General features: G+C 32.1%; 1 protein-coding gene across 2 annotated transcripts; it reads left to right on the top strand.

The window, feature by feature from the left end:
• The first annotated feature begins 604 nt into the window (after positions 1-604).
• Positions 605-4578, top strand: LOC126724988 (uncharacterized). Of its 2 annotated transcripts, none has more exons than XM_050429456.1 (4): positions 605-976; positions 1597-2042; positions 3830-4227; positions 4301-4578. In XM_050429456.1, exon 1 carries the CDS (start codon positions 749-751, stop codon positions 932-934), a length of 186 nt encoding a protein of 61 aa, XP_050285413.1. In that variant the 5' UTR covers positions 605-748; the 3' UTR covers positions 935-976; positions 1597-2042; positions 3830-4227; positions 4301-4578. The 2 variants fall into 2 exon arrangements, with proteins under 2 accessions (XP_050285413.1, XP_050285412.1); XM_050429455.1 differs by having other exon boundaries at positions 605-1236.
• The last annotated feature ends 8653 nt before the right edge of the window (positions 4579-13231 follow it).

The raw sequence follows: 13231 nt of genomic DNA, 5'->3' as shown, positions 1-13231 counted from the left end.
TTTTACCAACACTTTCAGTATTAAAATCCAAGCTTGCATAGATGTCCACATGGTTTTTTATTTTATTTTATTCATACAAAACATTTATTTTAAGATCACAAATTTTATTACACTATTTTCTACAACTATTCTATGGGATTAATTTTAAGTAGTTGTCTGTCTATTACTTTCATATAAATTCACAATTTTTTTTTTCACTACTCACATAAATTTCTATCAAATATGATTGAATGTAATTATCTGTCTGTCTGTTTTTTCATCTAACCATTTTTTTTTTCCAATCGCTGACATAAAATTTTGTTGGAAATGGTGTGGTCCTACAATTTTTTGAAGAAAAAAAAGATGCATATTTTGTTATGGCAACATGAACTCTGATCACAATCACATCAATTCACTGAAATTAAAAAGTAAACAAAGTCAAAGCTAGAATGCTGGCCCTGCTGGGTACATCATGCACAGTGGTAATAAATTATACATGAAATACATATTATTTAGTAATAAATTTTAATTAAAAAAAAATTACAAAGTTTTTAGAAGGAAAAAAAAAATTAATCTGGGCTGGGCCCATGGGCCCTATACTATAATATACTAGTCCAGTTCACCACACAATAGCACCCATTCAGCTCAGCTCATGTTTCCAGAATCTTTCATACTTCTTCATTCTTCTTCAACCTCCACAACACAAAAATCCCATTTTTTTTAAATCAAAATCGAAAAAACCCAGATTTTGTTTTTTGATTTTGGGAAGATGGGTATCATAAAGAGTAGCTTTTCGTTCATAGCAGGGACGGTGTGTGGAATATACATAGCTCAAAACTACGACGTTCCGAACATCAGGAAGCTCACCCACGATGCCCTCTACAAGGCCAAGCTCGTCGAAGAGAAGTACCGGAAGCCCAAAACCAACGCCGACTACGACGACGACGACGGCTAGGATCCGACCCGACCCGACCCCGTTTTGTCAAAATCCAACCAGGTCTTCAAGATAAAACTCTTGTACTTTGAATTCTAGAGGAATACAATGAATTTTGAATTCAGTTAGTGATTGTGAAAATTGTGTAAATTTCAGTTTTTTGAATTATCAATAATTCTCTTTCTCTCTCTCTCTCTCTCTTTTCGTTTACCCAACCAAAAAAAAAAAAAACTCTCTCTCTCTCTCGCACAAAAAAGCGATGCTGGTGAAAATTGCAGAAACCCCCACAGAAGAAAAAGCAATATGATCATAGATCGAATCAGGTCCGTTCATTTGCTTATTTGTTCTCAAATTTTCGTTTATTTACTCCACAATTATATCAAAAAATTTCAGAGATTCGGAGATAAAGTTTTTGACTTTTTCTATGCTCTTCAATCGATGGGGTTGTTAAATTTTAGCTGAATTCCTTCTGGGGTTTCTCAAAAGTTCATGTTTTTGCATTTGAAATTCGAAAAATTTAATGGGGTTTTGAGGTTTATGTATCGGTGATTTGAATTTATAATTGTATTGAAGAAATGAGAAATTCATAGCCTTTTAGACAGTTTTCTATTTGGATGAAGTATCACCTGGTTACTTGGTTATTTGTTTTTAATTTATTTTTTTGGTTTTGGATTTGGGGACAGGTTTTGGGATTTGATCTTGGAGTGTTTGGCATGGTAGTGAATTTTTGGTGGGTTTTCAATCTAACTTAATGTGTGTGCCTGACTGGTTTGCTTCACTGCCAAATTGTGATTATAAAATGGGGAGAGTTATGCTAATGCCATTCTGATGAAAATTTTGGAGTTGGGTTGTGGTGAAAAGGGTGAATATAGAGTTGCTTGTAATGGGTGTGCGCTACTTAGCCGTGTCAGCGGCGTCTACAGTGCTAACTGCTAAGCTTTGTCTTTCTTCAATTCTGGACTGAGTTGCTTTAGATAATCTTAAATCGGATGGACTAATAGCTGAGAATTATATTCATTCGGAGAATGCAAGCCGTGTCATCAAGCTGCTCTCGGGTTCTTATGCTACCATTGGAGTGCTGACAAATTTTGTGCTCAATGTATTTGTTTTACTAGTTCTGTGTCTAAAGGTAAGTTTGCTATCTTTCTGAGGGACCTTTAAGCAATTATGTCTTTGTGTTGGTCAATGAACTATTTGCATAGTGGACTGTATGTTGAGTTAGGCAATGTATTCGCATTTACTGTTGCTGCCATAGGATATGTTTTTTATATAAAGCAGGTAGATTTTTTTTGAGCATTTGAATTTTACTTTGCTATAATGCCACAGTGATTGAGCAATGAGAATGATGCTAAGACATTAAAATACGACATAGGTGGCAGCAGTAGGTATAATAGACTAATAGTCTGTAAAATCACTGAGTTATGTCTGTCTTTTCTGTAAAGTGGGCCAATTTGTATTTACACTGCATGTATTGGTTTAGATGAAAAACCTTCTCTAAGTTTCAGGAAAATTTGTAGATTTTTTTTCTTGGGTGGAGATTATTGTGAGCTGCTCTGGCAAAGATAATTGAGTTTGATGAATTGTATTAAACAATAATGCCATCAGCTTATCCTCTTCTAGCTGGATTATGCAATGGTTAACCACTAATTGGTGTTGGGTCTGCCAGTACTTGTAAATGGCATTGGAGGAAAAAAAAAAGCATATTGATATTATGAATATTTTTGCTATTTCGTTGTTAGAACTGATTCTTTTAGAGTATCATAGATGGATTGAATACTTTGTCTTCTGGAACGTTCACTTGTGTAGAGATTCAAATTCTTACATTCTTTTTCACGTGTATCATTTATCTCCCTTAATTTTATGCTACTTTTCATCACAGAAGTGGGTGAGGGGTCTTTAATGGTTCTTATATCAGATAACCTAGGACTTATGGTTTGTCAATGGTGAATGGTTGTAGACTGAGGTTCAAACTAGTAAACTACTGGTTGCTGTAATGAAGAAAGAGGCTTCTGGAATATATTAATTAAAAGAACTATACACTAGATTCTCACTAACCTTGGAACAAGGGTCAGTATGGTTATACAAGCACTCCTGACATACAAGCATCTAAGCACTCATGCTGAAATCTATTAAGTTCTAGCTTAGCTAGTTATATGAACTACAAAATTTTTGAAATTGGATTACAACTATGCTTTCCATTTCGGAAAGTTAAACACTAAAATTCATCCATACGATTCAGACTATTAGTTATCAAAACATTGTATGGAACTTCAATTTAAGAATAGGACCTCCTACAATGATCGAGTTCCATAGTTATATGGGTAAGACTGAGAATCTTTTTGAAAGTTTATATGATCAATTATCAAGTCAACTCAACGAAAATAAGTTGATGATTGAGTGGAATTATTTATTTATTTGTGTATGGTTATTTATTTTTTTAAAATGCTCACGTATTTCATGTTTGATTGAAAAAGCAGAAGCAAACAATGTAAGAAGAAAAGATTCTATTGAAAAACACATACCTAAATTAGTGGGTATTTTTTTTTTTTTTGGGGGGCGGGGTGTTGGGGATGGACTGATGAACCAGACAATATAAGTAGTGAGTAGTGTGTATATATATATATATATATATATATATATATAAAGCTTAAATTTGTGGTGATTGGTAAATGTGAATTTAACACTTTTTTAGGATTGAGGGGATAATAATGGGAATTATTGATTTGTGCATCACCTCTTTATCAGACAATGAGGTGTATAATGAGAATTATGCACATTAATGAGTGGAATATGTTGTGAATGGAAACACACAATCCTCTCACATGGAATATAGATATCAATTTTATTTTATTTAAAAAAAAATTAAGATGACCTGTTGTGGATGTAATGGTTTCTGATTAAGGAGTGTGACTGCAGGTTCATTGTGGGAATGGAAGGGCATTCTTATTCGGAATGTGGGGTTTTCCCTGGACATGGCAACATTGTTAATGGCACTTGGCCATTATGTGCATATTTGGTGGCTTCATGGCATGGCATTCCATCTCGTGGATGCAGTCCTTTTTCTAAATATACGTGTAAATATTTCATTCTACTCTCTGATTTGAATGTCAATTTTATTTGGTTATCTGACATTCAATGTCATGTTCAATCTACAATCAATTTAGAATTTCTGATCAGGCCTTGCTAAGTGCTATGTTCATGCGAATTAAGGATTCATCAAATTGAGAAAAGCTTTAGGTGCTCTTCATGCTGCCCTTCCTGATGCAACTACTGAAGAGCTACAAGCTTATGATGATGAATGTGCAATCTGTCGGGTATGATTTGGACTTTTATTGTTTATCTTTTAGTTATTATTCATGCCTCAATGTTGAACTCGGCTAATTACAGGAACATATGGCCAAGGCTAAAAGGCTACACTGCAAACATCTTTTTCACCTTGCATGCTTGAAATCTTGGTATGATTCATGCTTTTTCTGATTTTACACCTTTTGGTTTTGAACCCTATGGAAGGTGGTCCTTGGAGGTTTGTTTCCGAACTTTATGTCATTGTAGTTTCTCTTGCCTGACTTGAAATAAGAACCTTGCTTCCTCTAACTGAAAAAGCATACAAATTGGCTTTGGAGTCCACTTAGATTATGGGAATCTTGTTCTCTTTTGTTTTGTCAGTAGTGCAGCCTTCTTCAAGCAATATATATGAATAATCGTTGGTGCAGTAACTTAATAAAAAAAATTTCTTTTTTTGGGAAACCTTTTCTCCTTTTGCTCCATGGGACTGCAGGACTGGAATCAAGTTGGTTATGATTATGCATACTCTTTAATATGTGATAGATGATATAACATATTGAAATTGGAGGATGTAAAACTTCAGTTTTACACTACATCCTTATAGAATTTGATTTCAATAAACAAATATCTCTTAGACTTGATATTGTGTAATTGGTTTACAACTTCTAATATTTTCAAAAACACTAGGATTTCAAATCTCACTCCTCCCTTATAATTAGTAAATTATCACCAATAATATATATATTGCAACCAACCTTAACCGCATTTCGTCACTTGTTTACCGAACCACTTGTTTATTAGTTTTTTGCAATACAAATTGGACCCGTTTCTATTCTCCTTCACTAGTGCAGTATCCTATTTGAATTTGCTTCATTTCCCAAAGTTTGTTAGGTGTTCTGTTCCATTGTAGTTTTCGTATTTAATTTAAGTATCACATTTTTTTTTATTATAAAAAATAAGATATATTGATAAAACAAGGAACACCCTAGTGCACAGGGAGAGAACAAGGGATAAGAAATCAAATACAAAAATTGCAATAGTCTAGGAAATCAATAAAAGAAGGGAATGATTGTTTTTGCAAAGCAAACAACCAATCCCTTAAAGTTCTAAAAAAGAGTAGCTTGAGGACCGGAATAGATTTCTCAATATCTTCAAAACATCTACTATTTCTCTCCCTCCAAAGACACCACAATAAGCAATGAGGAATGATGAACCAAATATAACCATTTCGATGATGACCAAAGCTGCCTTGTCAACATTGTAACAGCCCCAAAATAGTGTGTGGCATAACCCAAGATACTCCAAAAAGGCCCAAAACCATAGACCATAGATCCATAGCAAAAGGACAATGAAGGAATAGATGGTCAACCGATTCACCATTTCTCTTACACATGTAGTACCAATCCAAAATCCATATCTTCCTATTTCATAAATTATCAATCGTCAAGCATTTCCCTAAAGTAGCAGTCCATACAAAGAAAACTACTCTAGAGGGAATCTTCTGCTTCCAAATACTTTTCCAAGAAAAACTATAGAAAGTGGTGCCAACTAAAATTCTATACTAATCACTAACCAAGAAACCCTTATCTTTGTTAGGAATCCAACACATTTTATCCTCACCTAACCCCCTTAAAGGAGAACCATATATGGTTTCCGTGAAGTCTAACATAGCCTCTAGATCTCAAGCATGCACACCCCTAAAGAATCTCACATCCCAAAAGAGGACACCATTGGCAGGCATCATAAGCTCAGCCACATTGGCATCCTTATTCCTACAAAATCTGAACAAGTCTGGATATCTAACAGCAAGAGATGTCTCTCCATACCACCGGTCTTGCTAAAACTTCACTTTAGACTCATTACCAATATCATACAGAATATGGCGAGAAAAAGAAGGCCATCGCTAACTAATATTTTTCCATAAACCAACACCATAAGGGTCATTCACAGATCCAGTACACCAGCCCCCCTCCCACATCCATATTTCATCTCTATCACTTGTCTCCACTTGTTGTAGGATTTTGAATCATTTACCTATTGCAAGTTGACTTTGGGTAAGCTCTGGGTGAAATATTTGGATCTCTAGCTTTTTGTAAATTAAGAGAGAATTCTTAGTGTTTATTTGGGATTGGCTTATAAGTGGGTTTTTTTTTTTTTTTTTTTTTTTTTTTTTTTTTTTTTTTTTTTTTTTTTTTTTTACATTAAAAAAAAAAATCGCTCGTAAATGTAAAAGCCCACCTAAGTGTTGTTTGGAAATAATTTATTTTCGATAACTTATTTGTATAATATAAAACAAATAATTAAAAATTAGCTTATTTTCAAAAAGTTAAAAATTAGATTATTTGGAATAAAGTTTAGACAAAATGCAAATTATGGATCATATTAATGGGTGTTTTTACGGAAATTGTTAATAAATCATATTAGGAAAGTTTTAATACCACTTTCATGAATAATATAAAAAATAGTTAGAAAAATTAATTGTTTTATCATTTTCCCATAAAATGTTTCTAAAAATAGTTTCTAAACCAATACTCCTTAAGGGCATTCAATAACATTTCTCAAAAACTATAACCAAAATCACTCTAAATCTTTATTGATTGTTTTTTCTATTCTTATCTTTTTTATTTTTTGTTAAACTAGATAGATAACATTAACAACAAATAAGTTTAATACAAAACAATTTGACTTTGTCAAAAGCCAGCAAAAGTTCTATCGCATGTAGTGGTTTATCAAAAATAACAAAGCCTATAGATTACAAGGACCCAATTTTTGCTAAACTATTTGCACGCATATTGGCTAGGGATGGCAATGGGGCGGGTCCAAAAGATGGGGTCTTTACTCCCGTCCCGCATGATTTTGACTTACCCTATCCTCACCTCGCCTCGCCTTGCATGACAGGCAAAATTTCTTGTCCCGTACTTGTCCTTTGGGGTGTAGCGAAGCCCCATCCTGCCTTATAAAACTCTACTTTTTGTTAATTTGTTCACAACTATTTCAATTGTTTTTAAGAAATCCCGTTTCTTTAATAAAAATATACTTGAAATCAAAAATAAATATATCCCATCAAATCAAACTAATTTTTAGCAAAAATTGAATAATATTATTACAGTGTTTAACAAGACAATATCACAACAAAAACAAAAATCTCATAATACAAAATCAATGATTCAATAATATATAAATTTGTTTTTAATAAAGACAAAAGAAAATGTTAAAATTGATACCTTATTTCCAACCTTGCTAAAAAAAAAAAAAAAAAAGGTCATAAATCCTTGTTAGGTAGAATTAAATAAGTTGATGATATGTTTGTTTAAATAGTTGGGTTTTAGGGTATGAAAAATTTACAATCTAACTCTTATCAATGCGGGGCGAGACAGAGCAGGTTGAGTTTAAAAAGTCTAAACATATCCCTGCCACGCCCTGTGATGCAGTACCAAAATCTCTCTCCATTCCCACCCTACCATTTTTGTGAGGCGAGGAAAACCTAATGGGACAAAGCGGAAAAGGACGGAGCAAAATTGTCATCCTTAATATTGGCTTCCTTAAAACTTTTCTATTTCTATTTCACACAAATCCACTTTTATTGCTTATAAGTAAAAAAATAATAATAAAAAATAATTAAAATTAAAACTTTTGTCTATCAAACGGACATCTCATAAGCATGTAAATCTCATAATCATGGGATTCTCATATTAAAATATATGATTGTTTAGGCCAAATTATAAAATGCACTATCTAACTTTACTTAAAATTTAATTCCGTGCTATTATTCTTATCTTTTCGCAAAGAAACTCAAAATCCATGCACAGTTATGCAGACCGCTCTTCTATTTACTATCAAAACTTACACAGCAACACCAAAAAAAAAAAAAACACAGAATTTTCATTTTGGTGAGCTTTCTCAATAACCAAACACAGCTTACTCATTGGTCAAAAACCTACAGGCAATTTTCCCAATGACGAAACAACCAACTTATAAAAAATTTAATTCTCATGTATATTGTTCTTCAATTTTCTTCTATAAATTACAACTAGAACTAACAATCGCACAATTAAATTCTTTTTTCTTTCGTCTTCATTCTCTCAATTTCTCTAGAAACAAACAATGCATTTAACCATAGCCAAGAAAAACGTTTTTTTTTTTAATTAAAAAAAACACACACACACAAAATTCAACAAAGAGAAACTCTTGCAAAATACTATAGACCATTCAAATCTTAATTCATATAATCATTTTTCACAATGCCAAAAACAACCAAATTGAATTATTAAAAAATTAATTTATATGTATATAACATCCATTCAATGGCGACTCTAGGAATTTTTTTCAGGGTGGGCTTGCCCTGTTACAATTTTTTTTTTCTTCAAATTCTTTGTTACAATTTTTTCTTTTTTAGATTTTAGTTCAAATTTTTTTTTTTAGCTTTTTCTTTTTTGCTTGAAAGCAATGTTATGAATACCATGTTTCGATTTGTTTTGTGGAATGGAATATTTTGGTACCAATCTATTTCGACGTACCGTTTCAGAGTGTTTCGGGGTTTCTAAAAAAAATTAAAAATAATATATTTATATTTTCTTATACAACATAAAATTATTGATCCAAATAAGTAAACCTCAAATAAAACAAATCATTTAGTTTTTCTTTTTTGACACTTAAATCATTTAGTTATTACATAAAAATTACTATTTTAGAATATTAAAACATAAATATGTAATTAAATAATGAAAAACAACAACTAAAAATAGTACAATAAAAGTATATATATGTATATCAAGTATCAACCCACTGCAAAACTGCTTAACACTGTTTTTTTTTTTTTTTACTCTATTTTTTTTTTCTTTTATAATGTGTATTCACTTACTTTTAAAGGGATCACAAACCACTACCCCAACCCTAATTCAATGCCACGGCCCCATCCACCCCCACACTAAGAGACAAGAGCCTATCAGCAATTTCAACAAAATTACATATTTTTATATTTACATACACTTACACAAACAGTAAAAAGCTAATCAATTTATATTGTCAAAAGAAGACAAAGAGTAAAAAGCTAAGCAATTTATATTGTCAAAAAAAAGACAAAAGCAGAAAAGCCAAGCAATTTATATAATTATATTGTCAAAAGATAAGTCTAAACACACAAGTCAGACTATGAGAATCGAGTATGAGAGAGGGTCAGAGCAGAGATGAGATGAGATAGGGAAAACCGGAAAAGGAAAGAGAACTGAAATACCGTCATTGATCTCGCTTTTGCCGTCGCCGATCTCCGCGCAACGGTCAAGTTAACGGTCCAAAATCGTCAGTCTAAGGTGTCCATGGTGCCCTCCGCCGCCACGCTAGTCATCAAGGCGCTGAAGGAGCCAGAGCGCGATCGGAAGAAGACGAAGAACATCAAGCACAATGGTAACATCTCGCTCGACGATGTCATCGAGATTGCTAAGTGATGAAGCCTAGGTCTATGGCGAAGGATTTTTTTTGGATACATATGGCGAAGGATCTTAGCGGGATTGTGTTTGTGAAAGAGATTCTCTGAGCTTAGGGTTTGCTTTAGCCTTTCTTGGGGTTTGGTTGCTTTTTTTTTTTGAGAATCCATGGGTTTGCTATTGTTGGGCTTGTCGTGGGCTTGATGTTGGTTGGGCTTGCCGTCCGTTTTTTTTTTAAGAATCCGTGGGCTTGCCATTTGCTTTGTTACAATTTTTTTTTTTTTTTTTTTTTTTCAGATTTTAGTTCAAAATTTTTTTTTGGGCTCTTTTTTTTTTCCTTGAAAGTAGAACAAATAATTTTTTTTTTTTTTTTTTTATTGGAGAGTGTTCCTAATTTTTATTGGGGTGTTCCTAAATTTTTTTTAAGGATAAACAAATAAAAAAAAATAATTATTATATATAAATTTTTTTTTTTTAGGTCAAGGTGTTCCTAGGAACACCCTGACCATAACGTGGCGTCGTCATTGTGTCCATTGTTGTTCAATTAATCTCTAGAAACTAAACAAAAACGAACAATTATCCAAAAAAAAAAAAAAAATCAAACAAAGAAAAACCGTTTCCTATTCCTAAATTCAAAACAATAAAATAAATTAAAAAAAAAAAAAAAAACAAAATAAGAAATGAAAGAAGTGAGAAAAATCAAGAAACACAAAAGTTATAGAGAGAAGTAATTGATTCGCAATTCAAAGCTAAATAGTAAATACACAACGAAAGAAAACCTGTTGAAAGAAAAGAAAGAAGCGCCAAATTCTTGTTGTAAAGGCGAAAACGACATTTCAACGGAAAAGAGACACAGAAAAGTTAGAGAGAGAGAGAGAGAGATACAAATCTCAGGGAAAGCTTTGAGCAAGCCATCTCTACGGCCTTTGATATCACCAAAAACATGTTCCACTGTGATTTCTTTCTCTCTTTTATTTTTTCAGCCCATCTCTCTCTCTCTCTCTCTCTCTCTCTCTCTGTGAACTAATCAAAGTCAAATCAAATTGTGGTTAAAACAAATTATGAAATGAATGAATAATGTGGATATGTGTGATATTTGCATATATACAGGGTAGGATAGGGATGGGGATTATGGTGGTTTTTGAGGGGTATAATTGGAAATGAGAGAGATGATGCAGATTTGAATCTTGGGGGATTTGGCGGGTTAATTGGATTTGATAGAGCAATAATGAGTCAGACAGAATTACCGAAAAAAGTGAATACAAAAATGCTATTACAACAAATTGTTTTTACAGAGGATTGATGGAGCTGGTAATTATTTACGGTTGTAAAATAATTTGGGCTTTTTAACATTACTTTGCGCTTAAAAAGTGTGTCGTGGTCTCGTGAGTGTTTTTTTTTTTTTTGGTTAAATGAAAAAAAAAAAAAATGTTTTCTTTGTGGATTGATTGACCCTATTTCTTGTGAAGGTAATGGGTTATACTGTTAGAATTAGCGTCCTAAAATTCTATTGTATGCTATTTATGATATTATGTATAACATTATGTTATATGTAATAAAGTTATTTTATCATTATCTAAAATAATGGTAACATGAATATTTGGACACTATCATATAGTCCTTGAGATGCATAGTATATGATTTATGTGATTTAGTTAGATAAGATATAAACCACAAGTTTTTTGTAAACTCAAAATCTTAGTTTATAGTCGGTGATGAAATTGAGTATTTCATCTGTGAATACTATAACATGTCAATTAAGATGATTTGTCTTGATTATAGAAGTAAAGACTTCTAATTGATATGTTAATATGTTTTAAGTGTATAAGACATATTGAATTGAACCGCTATGAGATTTATTATTCTATTAACGACTGTAAAATGAATAATAAATCTCACGACTTTCATTTACATGAACTCTCAATCCTGAGGGAATAATGAACTCAATCATGAAATGTAGGTTGTTTTAATATATCAGGAGTGAGATTTAAACAAATGGTCAAAACCTCAGTATGTTGGGCAACCACACGTAATGTTGAAGGAACACATATTCTCAAAATGAAATTCATAGTCTCTTTACATAAATATAAAATATTTTCTTGAGATAAGTTTAATTGGTTTGGTTATTCAGAGTGTTAGGCTTAACCACTTTAGTAAAGAGTTACTAAAATTGATATTTTTGAAATTAGATTTCATAAAATATATATGAATCACTTAAATGATTAAACCAGGTATTCAAGGATCAAGATGTAGTAATCTTCAAAGTGACAGTTATATATTACGGTTTTGTATTCTACAAATATTTTCATGAAGGGGTTAAATGTTTAATAAAGTTTTGGGATATAATTTATTAATAATGCCTAAGCGCAATTATATTTATATAGTGGTGTTAAATATAAATAATGGTAACTTTGGATTTGTCAAGAGTTGATAGATAAGTCAAAAGTCCATTAGAGCTAGAGCTTTATTTGTCCCTTTTGGTCCCATTTCAAGCCACACACTAAAACCCAATTAGGCTGGCCCAATTAGATAATCAGTCATTTTTTTAATAAAAATTATTAAATAAAATAACTGGTAAGTGCAGAAAAATATATGTACATATAATTAAAAATAGAATTTATCAAGGTTTTTTCTCAAGACACTTAGTTATTCTCTTGAACAAATACGTATAAAGCTGATTGAGAGATCACATATTTTGGGCACATTGTGGAATTGGAGTGAAGATTGAAAGTCTTCCCAAGTTCAATCTTCATTTGTTTTGAATTTTGCCGCATCAAGGTTTGCATTCTTGTTCTTTGTTTTTAAAATTCTGATGTTGCATGTTATTTCACATGAATGAAATAAATCCGTTTGTTTCCGCTGCGTATTTTTGTATGAGATACAAAACTGTATTTTTCATGTGTTTACCCAACATATACCACGAGCATCACTCAAGTAATAATGGGGTGCTACTATTTGAATCTCACAACTTATGCAAAGTACGTGTGATGGGGCAACGAGTGATTTCTACCATTGAACCACACTCCTTATGTGTTTGAAGACCTGTTTGGTTGGAGATTTCTAGTATCCTTGACTAAAATGATGTGGAAACTGTGGTTTAATAAGTGTTGTTAAAACACGCATATACAGTATTCATAAAGTAAAAACTGTGTTTGATACCATATTTCAAATAACATGTTTTAGTGTGTAAAAAACCATAATATGTGTTTGGTATGTATGTATTATTTTTAAAAAGCTGACAAGCACAATACCATTTAATATATTTTTTTTATTTGAGGAGAGAGAAGTCAGTTTTTGTTTTGTCTAATCAAGTGGGCCTTATGGTTTTCAATATATTTACAAAAGTGTCATTGAATAATGTTATTTGATAACTGAAATTTAGTAAGAGGAGTTTTCTAAATATAGTGTTTAAACACCTTAAAATGAACAATATAAATCAAACACTCCAATAAAAACACTCTTACCAAACGCCATTTTTTTTTTTTTTTTTTTTGCCCGCAGTTTTCAATGTTTAAACATTGAAAACTGTTATTCAAACACCCTAACCAAACAGGCCTTGGGTTTTTGGTATTGTGAGTGTAGGAAGTGGTTCATTCTCACTCCTCTTTGC

This window comes from Quercus robur, chromosome 5, assembly GCF_932294415.1.
Source record: "Quercus robur chromosome 5, dhQueRobu3.1, whole genome shotgun sequence".
Lineage (NCBI taxonomy): Eukaryota > Viridiplantae > Streptophyta > Magnoliopsida > Fagales > Fagaceae > Quercus > Quercus robur.
Note: the sequence above shows the minus strand (reverse complement) of the source record. Positions and strands in the feature narration are given on the sequence as shown.

Coding starts and splice junctions, on each gene's coding strand:
- LOC126724988 (XM_050429456.1), top strand. CDS start 749: ATGGGTATCATAAAGAGTAGCTTTTCGTTCATAGCAGGGACGGTGTGT.